Genomic DNA, 10923 nt, shown 5'->3' with positions numbered 1-10923 from the left:
AAACAAGACTGGCCTCGAACTCAAAGAGATTCGCCTGCCTCTGCCCCCACTGAGTGCTAGAATTACAGGCATGTGCCACCAGGACTCTCCATTTCTAGAGAGACGGCTTTTCTTACAGCCACTCCAATGAGGGGCCCAGAGCCCTGCAGCTGCCTGGACAAGACACATTCTCTTCCCCAGCTTCCCCAGTGTCACCTCTGCCACTACCTGCTGCAGGGGTGGTGCCCCTGAGGGGAAGGCTGACTATTAGTCTATTAGTGAATCAGCTTTAGGCAAACTGTGGTGTGACAAAGGGAAAGGTGACCATGTCTCAGAAGCAACCACCTGGCTCCCCTAGGTCAAGCACCAAGGTGCAGTAACAGCACATGGCCACAAGGGGCTCTATTGAGCAACTCACCCTGGAGGCTGCCCCTGTTCCCTCTTAGTCTCTCTGAGGAATATAGATTACAATAGCCCACCTCCACCTCACCATGCCTTGTCCCTCCCTTTTCACCCCACCACGCCCACTTCCCACCCCCTACTCCCTCTTAATTCCCTGCATGTTTTTGTTTGTTTGCTTTTACCTCTTAAGTTGTTTTATCCACTAAAACACTTCTCTCCAGTCAGACTCTTGCAGCCCTTTCCACAGACCAGCAGGCCTCCTAAGGAAGAGACACACCCGCACCATTTACTCGACTGACTTTAGACAAGTATAGTATTGGCCCAAGCCATGGCCTCCCGTCTTCCAAGCCAGGAGGACAACTGTCTTTTTTCATCTCTTCTATGTTGCCTGATTTCACCTCTCTCTCTCCATAGCTGCCTGAGTGCTGACCTTTTCTTTCTAGCCAGACTACCTCAGGGATCCTGAGAGTTCAGTTACCCCCTGCTCCTCAGCTCTCTACCCAGGAGAGATCTTACTCCCATCAGGCACTACCCTTCAGTGACTCTCAGAGGCCTGCATGTTCACACCGCTCCCCAGACCACCAGTGCCCAGCTATCTGCATGTTCACACCGCTCCCCAGACCACCAGTGTCCAGCTGTCTGCATGTTCACATTGCTCCCCAGACCACCAGTGCCCAGCTGTCTGCATGTTCACACCGCTCCCCAGACCACCAGTGCCCAGCTGTCTGCATGTTCACACCGCTCCCCAGACCACCAGTGCCCAGCTATCTGCATGTTCACACCGCTCCCCAGACCACCAGTGTCCAGCTACCCCACGTATTCACACCGCTCCCCAGACCACCAGTGCTCAGCTGTCTGCATGTTCACATTGCTCCCCAGACCACCAGTGCCCAGCTGCCTGTGTGTTCACACCGTTCCCCAGACCACCAGTGCCCAGCTGTCTGCATGTTCACACCGCTCCCCAGACCACCAGTGCCCAGCTGTCTGCATGTTCACACCGCTCCCCAGACCACCAGTGCCCAGCTGTCTGCATGTTCACACCGTTCCCCAGACCACCAGTGCTCAGCTGTCTGCATGTTCACATTGCTCCCCAGACCACCAGTGCCCAGCTGCCTGTGTGTTCACACCACTCCCCAGACCACCAGTGCCCAGCTGCCTGTGTGTTCACACCGCTCTCCATACCACCAGCCTATGTGTTCACACCACTTCCCAGACCACCAGTGCCCAGCTGCCCTGTTCTCTGGCCTTCCAACAACCCTAGCCCCTTGATGTTTCAAGCCTTCTTGTTCCACAGATCTTCCTGCTCCCTCTCATTCCCTGTGCCTTAGAGTCCCAGCCCTCACCTGCCCACGGGAAACTTCCTGCAGGCTGTCCCCCAAATACACCTGTCAGGCAAGCTACACGGCCTTCCTCTGCTGCCATTATAACGAGTTTAAAGGGATTCGCACTGCAGTGTCCCTCTGCACCAGACTGACTCTTTTACTGTAATGTTCTCAGCGCCCATATTCGGGGCTTTCAGGTGAAGGTCTGTGGATGGAAGACAGCATGGGCACAAGGGAGCACTTATCTATCCGAGTGCTGTGCAAATGTTTTGTTTTTGTCTGACAGACTTGCACTCACCCGTGTAGAAATCTTCAAATTACAGAGATGCAGTGCGGTCTTCACAGATTCCACACTTTCCCAGTCAAAGAATAAGCTGGCTAGACGTAAACCATTAATTTGGCTGCAGCGGGAGGGGAGCCCCGCCCGGTTGACTTGGAGCACTGGGTTAATGATTCTGAGGCTGTTTTCCTCTCGGTGGCAGTCCTATCTAATCTGCAAGTTCCCTCCTTTCTGAAGAATAAGGACTCACTCCAGTCAGCAGTCCCTCATGCTGGGGTCCAGAGCCTTGTTTGGCTACAGGAAATGGTTGGTGTGGGCAGGTCCTGAGCCAGCTTCCTTTCTCAGCAGCAAGCCCTCCACCCCGGCTCCTCCGAACTCCCACCCCCAACCCCATGCCCACCGTTCTCTTCCCAAGCAAAGCTGGCAGAGCTGCCTTCTGTGCAGACCGCAAAGGCAGCCCTAAAGGACTTGATGCCGGAGGCGCGCAGCCTCCTGGACATGAGCTTTGCCAGTTTGTTTCTTGGTGCTGTAGGAAGTTTGGAACACTCAGATGGAGGAAACAATTCTGTTCTGCCTTCCTAGAGTTTAATTAGTGGCTGGGAAGATGGGCAGTGAGGTCTGTTTACAGCTACAGTGCAGACAGGGGCTGAGGACCAGAAGCCATAGGCAGGGGCAGCCTAAAGGGTGTTCTGGACCCTTTCTAGAAAAAGTCAACTAGCAGATGAATCTACTGTAGTTCAAACCAGCTCACAGTGTCTTGCTAGATACAGCCTTCCCAACCCCACAGCCCCTTTCTCCTCTTAATCAATAGGCAGTGCCTGCTCTTCCGGAGTTTCCCTGGCAGGGTCCAGTGGCCAGCCCAGTCTGAACTCACGCTCTCTCTTGTTCCTCAAAAAGGACTCTGCATAAGGAACTAGGCTGGGGTGACCCTGTCCTTCCTGCAAAGGCCCCACTGGGGATGAGGTAGTTACCTCTCTAGCCTTCTTTTTCTAATAGCCAGTCATGGTTTCTTGAATCTTAAGACTGCTGGCTAGGCGCCTGTAATCTCAGCACTCAGAAGGCAGATCTGTGTGAGTTTGAGGCCAGCCTGGTCTACAAAGCGAGTCCAGGACAGCCAAGGCTACACCGTGAAACCCTGTCTAGAAAAATTTGAGAGAGAGAGAGAGAGAGAGAGAGAGAGAGAGAGAGAGAGAGAGAGAGAGAGATTGCTACATAAGAAAAAGATTCAAGATATGTTTGGGGAATTTTCTTACCATGCAGACGTTTGAGACACTAAAACTGTAAAAGCAGTAATCACTGTGCTTATTCCTCCAAGTCAGCCAGTAACGTGCTTGCCCTGAGCTTGATGGAGTGAAAGAACCGATCTCCAAAAGTTGTCCTCTGACCTCCACACGCTGACCATGTATAAACACACACACATACACACACACACAGAGCCATCCCTCTCTCTCTCTCTCTCTCTCTCTCTCTCTCTCTCTCTCTCTCTCTCTCTCACACACACACACAGAGCCATCCCTCTCTCTCTCTCTCTCTCTCTCTCTCTCTCTCTCTCTCTCTCCCCCTCACACACACACACAGAGCCAGCCATCCCTCCCTCCCTCTCTCTCTCTCTCTCTCTCTCTCTCTCTCTCTCTCTCTCTCTCTCACACACACACACACACGACTGAACAAAAATCTAGCGCCTCTGAAGGTCTTGAGGTCATCTTGTTCACACATCCCTGCTTTTCAACTTCTTGCTTTGTTTTGAGCTATCCTATAAGTGCAATGGTGCCCTGGTCTCTGATTTATCTCTTTCTCAACATTATGAGGAAAATTTATCTCTGTTGTAGTACTTGAATATCCCACATACTACATAGCATTAACTTTCATTTTGTTATTTGGTCTGTTTCCAGTGTTTGGACATTAAATCATCTTGGTAGGGATATTCTTATAGCTAGCCCTCAAAACATATATACCTGACAGAAACACCCAAATGCAGACAAGTGTGTGACTCTCAGGTACACAGGTCTGTGTACAATTGCTAAGTTTAGACTGTCTTAATAACCAGTGCTGACAGTCTCTCCCATCCCCGACTAGACCCAAGACCTTATCACAAGCCAAGGAGAGCAGTAGCCATAGCTGTGGGCACCCACATCACCGAAAGGGAGCCCTCATCCAGGTGCAGCCAGGGGTCTTACGATGACGTCACAGACTTCACTATGAGGTCACTCCTGAACTTCCAGGTACAGAAACACAGAGAGCTTCTCAGGGACATTGGTTCTTTATTTAAACTGCAGTGAGAAAGCTGGAACCTACTCTAGGGACTTGCCCTGGGCCCTGGGCCCCTTTGCAGTTTTTGGCTCTGAGTTGTACTTTTAAAGAACCTCAAAGGTCATTGTCTCCATGACCTCAGATGTCATAGAACCAGTGATGTCCAGGGCCTGGCCGCTCTTTGTCTCCATGATGGCCTCCACGTTGGTTGCCTCCAGTCTCTTGGCCACGATGTCCACCTCTTCGCCACGTTGTGGCACCAGGCCTTTTGCAGCCAGGTTGGCTCGAATGTTTCTCAGGAACAAGCTAATTCTGCCCAGCCTCTTGCTTGTAGAGGCAGAGCTGGTGGCGGAGAGGGTCCTGCCCGGTTTGTGGAAGCTCCGGGCCTCCTTGGTGATAGGGATGTGGCTAACGCCTTTATGTGACCTGTGGTGCCTGCTGCCCCTGGCGGTGCCTTTTTCCTTCTTGTCATTGCCAGCAGATCGGCGGCTGGCCAATTTCCGGACCACCTTGTCCCCTGAAGTCTTGCGGCGACCTTCTCCCATCCTGTGGCGTTGGGAACTCCTGTTGCCAGCTCTGTCCTTTGCTCTCCGGTCCCTCCTTTCCTTCCTTTCCTTTTGGGCTTCGGTGCTGGCCTCAGAGGCTTTCTGCTGTCCAATCTCTCTAATTGCGCAGTTTTTGCTTGGCAAGGTCAAGGCAAGAGCTGTCGCAGCTGGGTCGCTTGCTGTCTCTTCAACAGGCCTGGCTGTGATTCTTGCAATTGCCGTGGTCATGCTCTCTTTCAGGGAGAGGCTGGTAGATGAACTGGGAATATGCTCCAAGGACTTGCTTGTCGCCCCGGCCAAGGCAGCCTTCATGCTCTTCGGGGACAGCTTGCCAGCACTTGCAATGGCCAGATGGCTCTTGCTCCCTCTTGCCCCCATGGCAGCACCCCCTGCTAGAGCTGCGTGTATCTCTCCAGAGCCTATAGGCCTGGCTGCTGCCAAGCTCAAGGCGCCTGCTAGGCCACCCATTGCCGCTGCTGTTGCCCCTGTTGCTGACTCTTTAGCAAGGTCTTTCGATTTCGTTTTGGGTGTGGATATGGCGGGCACGGCGATGAATTTGTAAGGGTCGTGACGGGTCCCCTCCCCTCCAGCAAAAGCAGCAGAGCTGACCCCACTCACATCTGCAGCCATAGGGAGGCTTCTGATGCTGACCTGGTCCGGGTCTCCTTTTCCTTGGGGGTCTGTCACCTTGGGAATAGTCTTGTCTTCCTCATCCAGCAGAGGCATGAACACCATGTCCTCGGCTGGGATGGCGTAGGTGCTGCTGTTACTGTCCACAGGGGGTCTCAGGAGGTAAATCAACTTTTCCCAATAGGCAAAGAGATCATCCTTACCTTCGAGAGGGGGACACAACTGCAGGTAGCAGGAACGGCCGGTAGCAAACTTGAGGCGTAGCTGTTGTTTCTCATGGTTGTGAACAGAAATCCTTACAAACTTGAGAGGCAGGAGCCTAGTGAGCTCCAAGGACTTCACAGCCTTGCGGTTTTTGCTCTTGGTGGTCTGGCCATGTCCGGGAAAGTCTTCACATCCTGGTGCTGGTCGGGCCAGTAGCATGACATCGGGGAGTGGGAGGATGGGGCTGGTGCATGCGATGCCCACGGTCACCATTCGGACACGGTTGTGCACGTCGATCACCTCTCCCCGTTTGGTGATCTGGATGAAGTCGCTCTCGAATATGGGTGCATATTTGAATATATCATACTCCCCTTTGTAGAGCTGCCGCTGTAGCTTCCCCATGGCGGTGTTGAACATGCCTACTCCGGAGCCACTCTGGGCCGTGTAATACGGTAACAGAGACTCAGTCTTCGTGGCCATTGTGTGTCGAGAAAGGTGCGCTGGCAAGGTGGGTTCCTGCGTCTCTCTTGGTCTCTGCAGATAAGGAGCAGGGGTGCTCCTGGGTCACAGAGGTGGCACTTACAGCAGGTCTCACAACCCCACCCCCACAAGCCCCCAGTTTGCCTCAGAGCCTCCCAGAGGCCTGGGCTGGGGGTGGGAGCACAGATGATTGACAAGGGGTGCTGTTGAGTGCCTAGACCCCAAGTCCAACCTCTCCAAAGGTGTAGAGATGCAGGGTAGACTCCAGGGAGGTTGGTGTCGGGGCCTCAAGCCCTTCGACCTCCACCTGTGATGTTTTTGAATGTTTTCTGAGAGGCTACAAGCTGCAGCCCTTAGTGGGAGAAGTGACCACTAAGGCCTGCAGCGCCCGCATAACCATTTTATCCACCCCCCCTTTGTGACCTGTCGCTGTCACATCCCCCTTTGTCCCATCCTCCAGCTGCCCTGCAGGAGGGCAGGACCACAGGTGGGTGCCCAAAGGAAAAGGTTTCAAATGGGAAAAGTGTATGAGTACTTCTTTCTTTTAGTCTAGATTGAGGAGATTCAAAGCCTACAGGAATCTGAGGAGATGGGAGATTTGAAACACCTGAGCTTATGGTTTCATTTTGTTGGGTAACATGGATTGTGGTCTTGATCCTTCCACAAAACCTCACTAAATGTTGATGTTGACAACCTTTCATGACAGCTCTGGGCTTTACTAATTAAAAGAAATTAATGCTTACTCGCACGGCGCTGCGTGTGACATTTCACGTATCCTTGGAAGACGCACTCGTGTCTAATGTTCCTGGTCTCACTTCATAGGGTAAAACAAGCGAAGGCAAACCGCGACACCCCAAGTGAGAGTATTTAAATCCAGGCCTTGCTGGTCCTAAAACCTTGTTTTAAACCACGACAGGGCTTTGCCAGTCAAATGTTTACAAGCTAGACTGATTTTGTTTTTTAAACCACACATGGGAAACTGTATAATTGTGTGTGTGTGTGTGTTGGAGAAACCAGGACAACCACTTTGGACAATGGGTGAGCCGAGGTGGGGGTGGAGGAGGGGTGTTAAATGAGCCGAGGAGGCCACATTGGTTTTTCCCTTCAGTTTTGTTTTTGTGGGAGACCATTCACTCTCTTAAGGACCCTTATGTATCCAGGGTTTTGCTGTGCTGCTTTTCCACACTGTGTTCAGGGAGCACAGCATAGGGGCAGAGGGAGGGAACTGAGGTCCCTAAATTCCAAGAACCCACTGGAGCTCTTCTGCTCTAGCAGCCCTGCTGTGGAGGAGCTTTGAAAATCTGTTCCCAGGTGTCGTCATGACTCTGCCTAGTGCCACACGCACACAGAGAGCCAGACTCCGGATATCCAAGCTGGTGTCCCCTGGACCCCCTACTGCAGACTCTCCCAGCTGGTCTCATGAAGTCTTACTGCAGGCATCCATTTTCTGTGGACAAAGGCTATCACTCTGAAAGCACACACACACACCTGTTAACTAACTGCTAGAAGGATGAGCAACACAGATTCCCCATATAACACACTGTTACTCAGCTGTGACGAGGAGTGTTGATTCATACTGCAGCAAGGGTGGGCCTTGACACTTTGTAAGTGAAAGATGCCAGACACAAAAGGCCACAGGGCAGGCAAGCCTGAAGAAATGAATAATTGAATAGTTTGCCAAGTGCTGGAGGTGGCACCTGGGGAGTGACTGTTCTGTGGATACCAGTCGGTGGTGGCTACACAGCACTATGTGTAATGTTAAATACTACGCTGTGTGTTTTCATTCATACACGTGTGAATACATACACCATACGCCTTTAGAACTCCTGCTCAAAACTTTTGTGTTTTTTTTTTTTAATGGTAGGCTTTAACTTTAGGTTAACTGTGTGACCTTGGACAAGCTTTGGAGCTCCCTATGTCCTCATCTGTGGGATGGAACAGTGTTTTTGAGGATTGAATGTCCCCAAAGCCACTGTGTTGATGGCATTAGGAGTCTCCCCGAGCTGTTGGGAGGTAGGGTCCTTATGTCATTGAGGATGTGTCTTTAATGGGACCCTGCCCCCCCCCCCCACTTCCTCTTCCACTTTTTTGCCTCCTGGTTGTGAGGTGATTTGGTCTCACTACACATTCTCTACCAGGATTTTCTGTGCCCACCACAGACCAGAAGAACAAGACGACTCCATCATGGGCTCACACTTCTAAACTCAACCAAACTAAACTTTTCTCTTTTTCAGTGTTTTGTCCATGTGTGAGTAGTGTTGTGCGTGGCATATGGAAGCTCAAGGTTGATTGTTCTCAGACACACCCAGCTGTGGCTAGTGTGGCTGGCTCTGGGACTGCCCTGTCTCTGCCTTAAATATAGAATTACAGGTAGGCTACCAAGTCCACCTGTCGTTCACATAGGTTCTGAATGCAGGCCTCATGTGGCCAGTACTTGACTACTGAGCCATCTTCCGAGCCCTGTTTTTCCCTTAAAAATTTTTTTTTGCATTTACTGTATTCGTGTGTGTGTGTGTGTGTGTGTGTGTGTGTGTGTGCGCGCGTGCGCACGTGCTGGGGGCATATACATACCGCTGTATACATGTGGTCAGGGAATAACTTGTGGGAGTTGTCTCTCCTTTTGTTGTGTGGGACTGAGCTCAGGTCATCAGACTTGGCAGCACAAGCATTTACTCACTGAGCTGTCTCACCAGCCCAGTGTTGGAGGTTGGTCTTGTGCACTGTGTATTCAGATGCAGACTTCTGTGCCGCCCCCCAAGGTCAGTTGTCGTCTGGATACGGGCATTGTCATGATTATTGAAGAATCTTCTGTATCAATGTTGTGTAAAAATTGCTCCCCAATTATCTCTGATTGATTAATAAAAAGCTGAACAGCAGCCAGGCATGGTGGTGGCGCACACCTTTAATCCTCTACCCGGGAGGCAGAGGCAGGGGGATCACTGTGAGTTCGAGGCCAGACTGGTCTACAAAGGGAGTCCAGGACAGCCAAGGCTACACAGAGAGATCCTGTCTCAGGAAAAAAAAAAAAAAAAGCTGACTAGCCGATGTCGGGGCAGAGTAAGGCTAGATTTCCAGTCCCAGTAAGAGGCAAGGAGAAAGAGAGGGAGAGGGAGAAGGGGCCGTGAGGGTTGCCGTGAAGACAAGGGTGGAGCAGACGCTACCAGGGTAAGACTAGATGGCAGGCAAAGGGGGTCATGGCTGGGAAACAGTCCAGACTAGCTTAGATGGGTTACAGTAAATGGGTATTTGCCTAGCCATAGTGCTTTAAAGTTTAATAAATTTAATAAGTCTCCATGTTATTATTTGGGAGCTAGAACAGGTAACAGAAAAACCTATCCATTAATTCAACAGCCCAGGTTTTTTTTTGTTGTTTGTTTGTTTTTTGTTTACCCCAGGCATTTTGTTACGGTGACGGAAAGCGAGCTAACACTTGGAATGGTGCCTGACGTGTCCAGCGCGCTGTCCTCGTCACTGAGTGTTGGCTTATTTGTATTCAGCTCTGAGTTGTTGTCCCCAGACCTCCACTCATGTGCTGTGGCTTGCCAGGCAGGGAGGGCTTGGTGTAGGGCTTTTTGGTTAACCGTACTGGGTTCAACCCTCAGTACTGAAAAATGAGGGAGAAGGCATGAGGAAGGGAGAAGGGGAGGGAGAAACCACCGGGCCAGGAAATTCCAAAAATTAGGGTTACCTTTCTTGGAACAACCTTACCCATCTTGTCCGAAATTGCTCTCCCACTTCGACCCCGCCCACTTCCCCTTCTTTCTTGGTATTTGCAATACAGATGTGCTATGGGGCACACAGATGCTAACACATCTAAGTCATGCTGAAACTGGTGTGCGGAGCATGGTGGCAGAAGGCAAGTGCAGGAGGCTCAAGTTGAGGCAAAGAGATGACGCAGCAGGCACAGGTACATGCTATCAAGCCTAATGACCTGAGTTTAGTTTCCAGGACACACGTGGCAGAAAGAGAGAAGTGACTCCAAGCTGTCCTCCACGGTGTGCACATGTGCCACCCCGTCCCCCTCCCAAACTGAATGTAATTTGCAAAAAGGATCAAGCTGGAAAAACATGCGTACGTTTTAAGCATATTTATATGTTCAGAGAAACTGATGGCTAAAATATTTAGCAATTTGGATTTCCATTGTAAGCCAGGCATGGTGGAGCACACCTTTAAACCCAGCACTGTGGAGGCAGAGGCAGCACTCAGGGAATTGAAGGGCAGTCTGAACAGAAAGTTCGAGGCCAGCTAGGGCTACGGAGTGAGACTGCCTCAAAATAAAAAGCCTCGGTGCGAACAGTTGGTGTGAAGGACACACAGTGCTCTTCCAGGGTTCGTCAGTGAGAAACTGAGCAACAGACTAAGGAACAGGGTTAGAGTGGGCGGGGAGATGGCTCAGTGCTGAAATGCTCTCCTGGTCTCTGTGGGCAACCGTACTCCACACACCCTTCCCACCCCCCAAAACATACCTGCATGCACATACATAAGTAAGAATAAAAATAAATTGGCCTGGAGAAATGGATCCGCAGTTAAGAGCTCTCAATGATCTTGGAGAAGATCTGGGTTCAATTCCCAGCACCGACAGGGTGGCTCGCAACCCTCTGAAACGCCAGTTCCAGGGGATGCAGTGCCCTCTCCTGGCCTCCTCAGGTACTGCATGCATGTGGCACAGACATGTACAGACAAAACACCCATATACATAAAATATAAATTAAAAGCCCCTACCTAGTGTTCTTCCCATGAACAAAGAAACCCATACACTAGTTCTCGGTGCTGACCACCCCGTGACCAAGAGGCAGGAGCCAGCAAGACAGACGCTTTGGTTCACCATGTC

The 10923-nt window shown here is 51.2% G+C and overlaps 1 protein-coding gene and 1 long non-coding RNA gene across 3 annotated transcripts; both read right to left on the bottom strand.

Moving 5' to 3' along the window:
- Positions 1-563: 563 nt before the first annotated feature.
- Positions 564-4126, bottom strand: LOC311597583. 2 transcript variants are annotated; one of them, XR_014779270.1, is made up of 5 exons: positions 3939-4126; positions 3237-3324; positions 2002-2277; positions 1767-1908; positions 564-641 (listed from the first exon to the last, which is right to left on the bottom strand). It is a non-coding gene; the product is annotated as an uncharacterized lncRNA (long non-coding RNA). The 2 variants fall into 2 exon arrangements; XR_014779271.1 differs by having other exon boundaries at positions 2002-2081.
- A 108-nt stretch (positions 4127-4234) lies between these two features.
- On the bottom strand, positions 4235-6466 carry GARIN4 (golgi associated RAB2 interactor family member 4). Its single transcript, XM_084800198.1, has one exon. It carries the CDS (start codon positions 6090-6092, stop codon positions 4338-4340), a length of 1755 nt encoding a protein of 584 aa, XP_084656324.1. The 5' UTR covers positions 6093-6466; the 3' UTR covers positions 4235-4337.
- Between the last annotated feature and the right edge of the window lie 4457 nt (positions 6467-10923).

This window comes from Acomys minous (genome assembly GCF_964271855.1).
Source record: "Acomys minous genome assembly, chromosome: 1".
Lineage (NCBI taxonomy): Eukaryota > Metazoa > Chordata > Mammalia > Rodentia > Muridae > Acomys > Acomys minous.
Note: the sequence above shows the minus strand (reverse complement) of the source record. Positions and strands in the feature narration are given on the sequence as shown.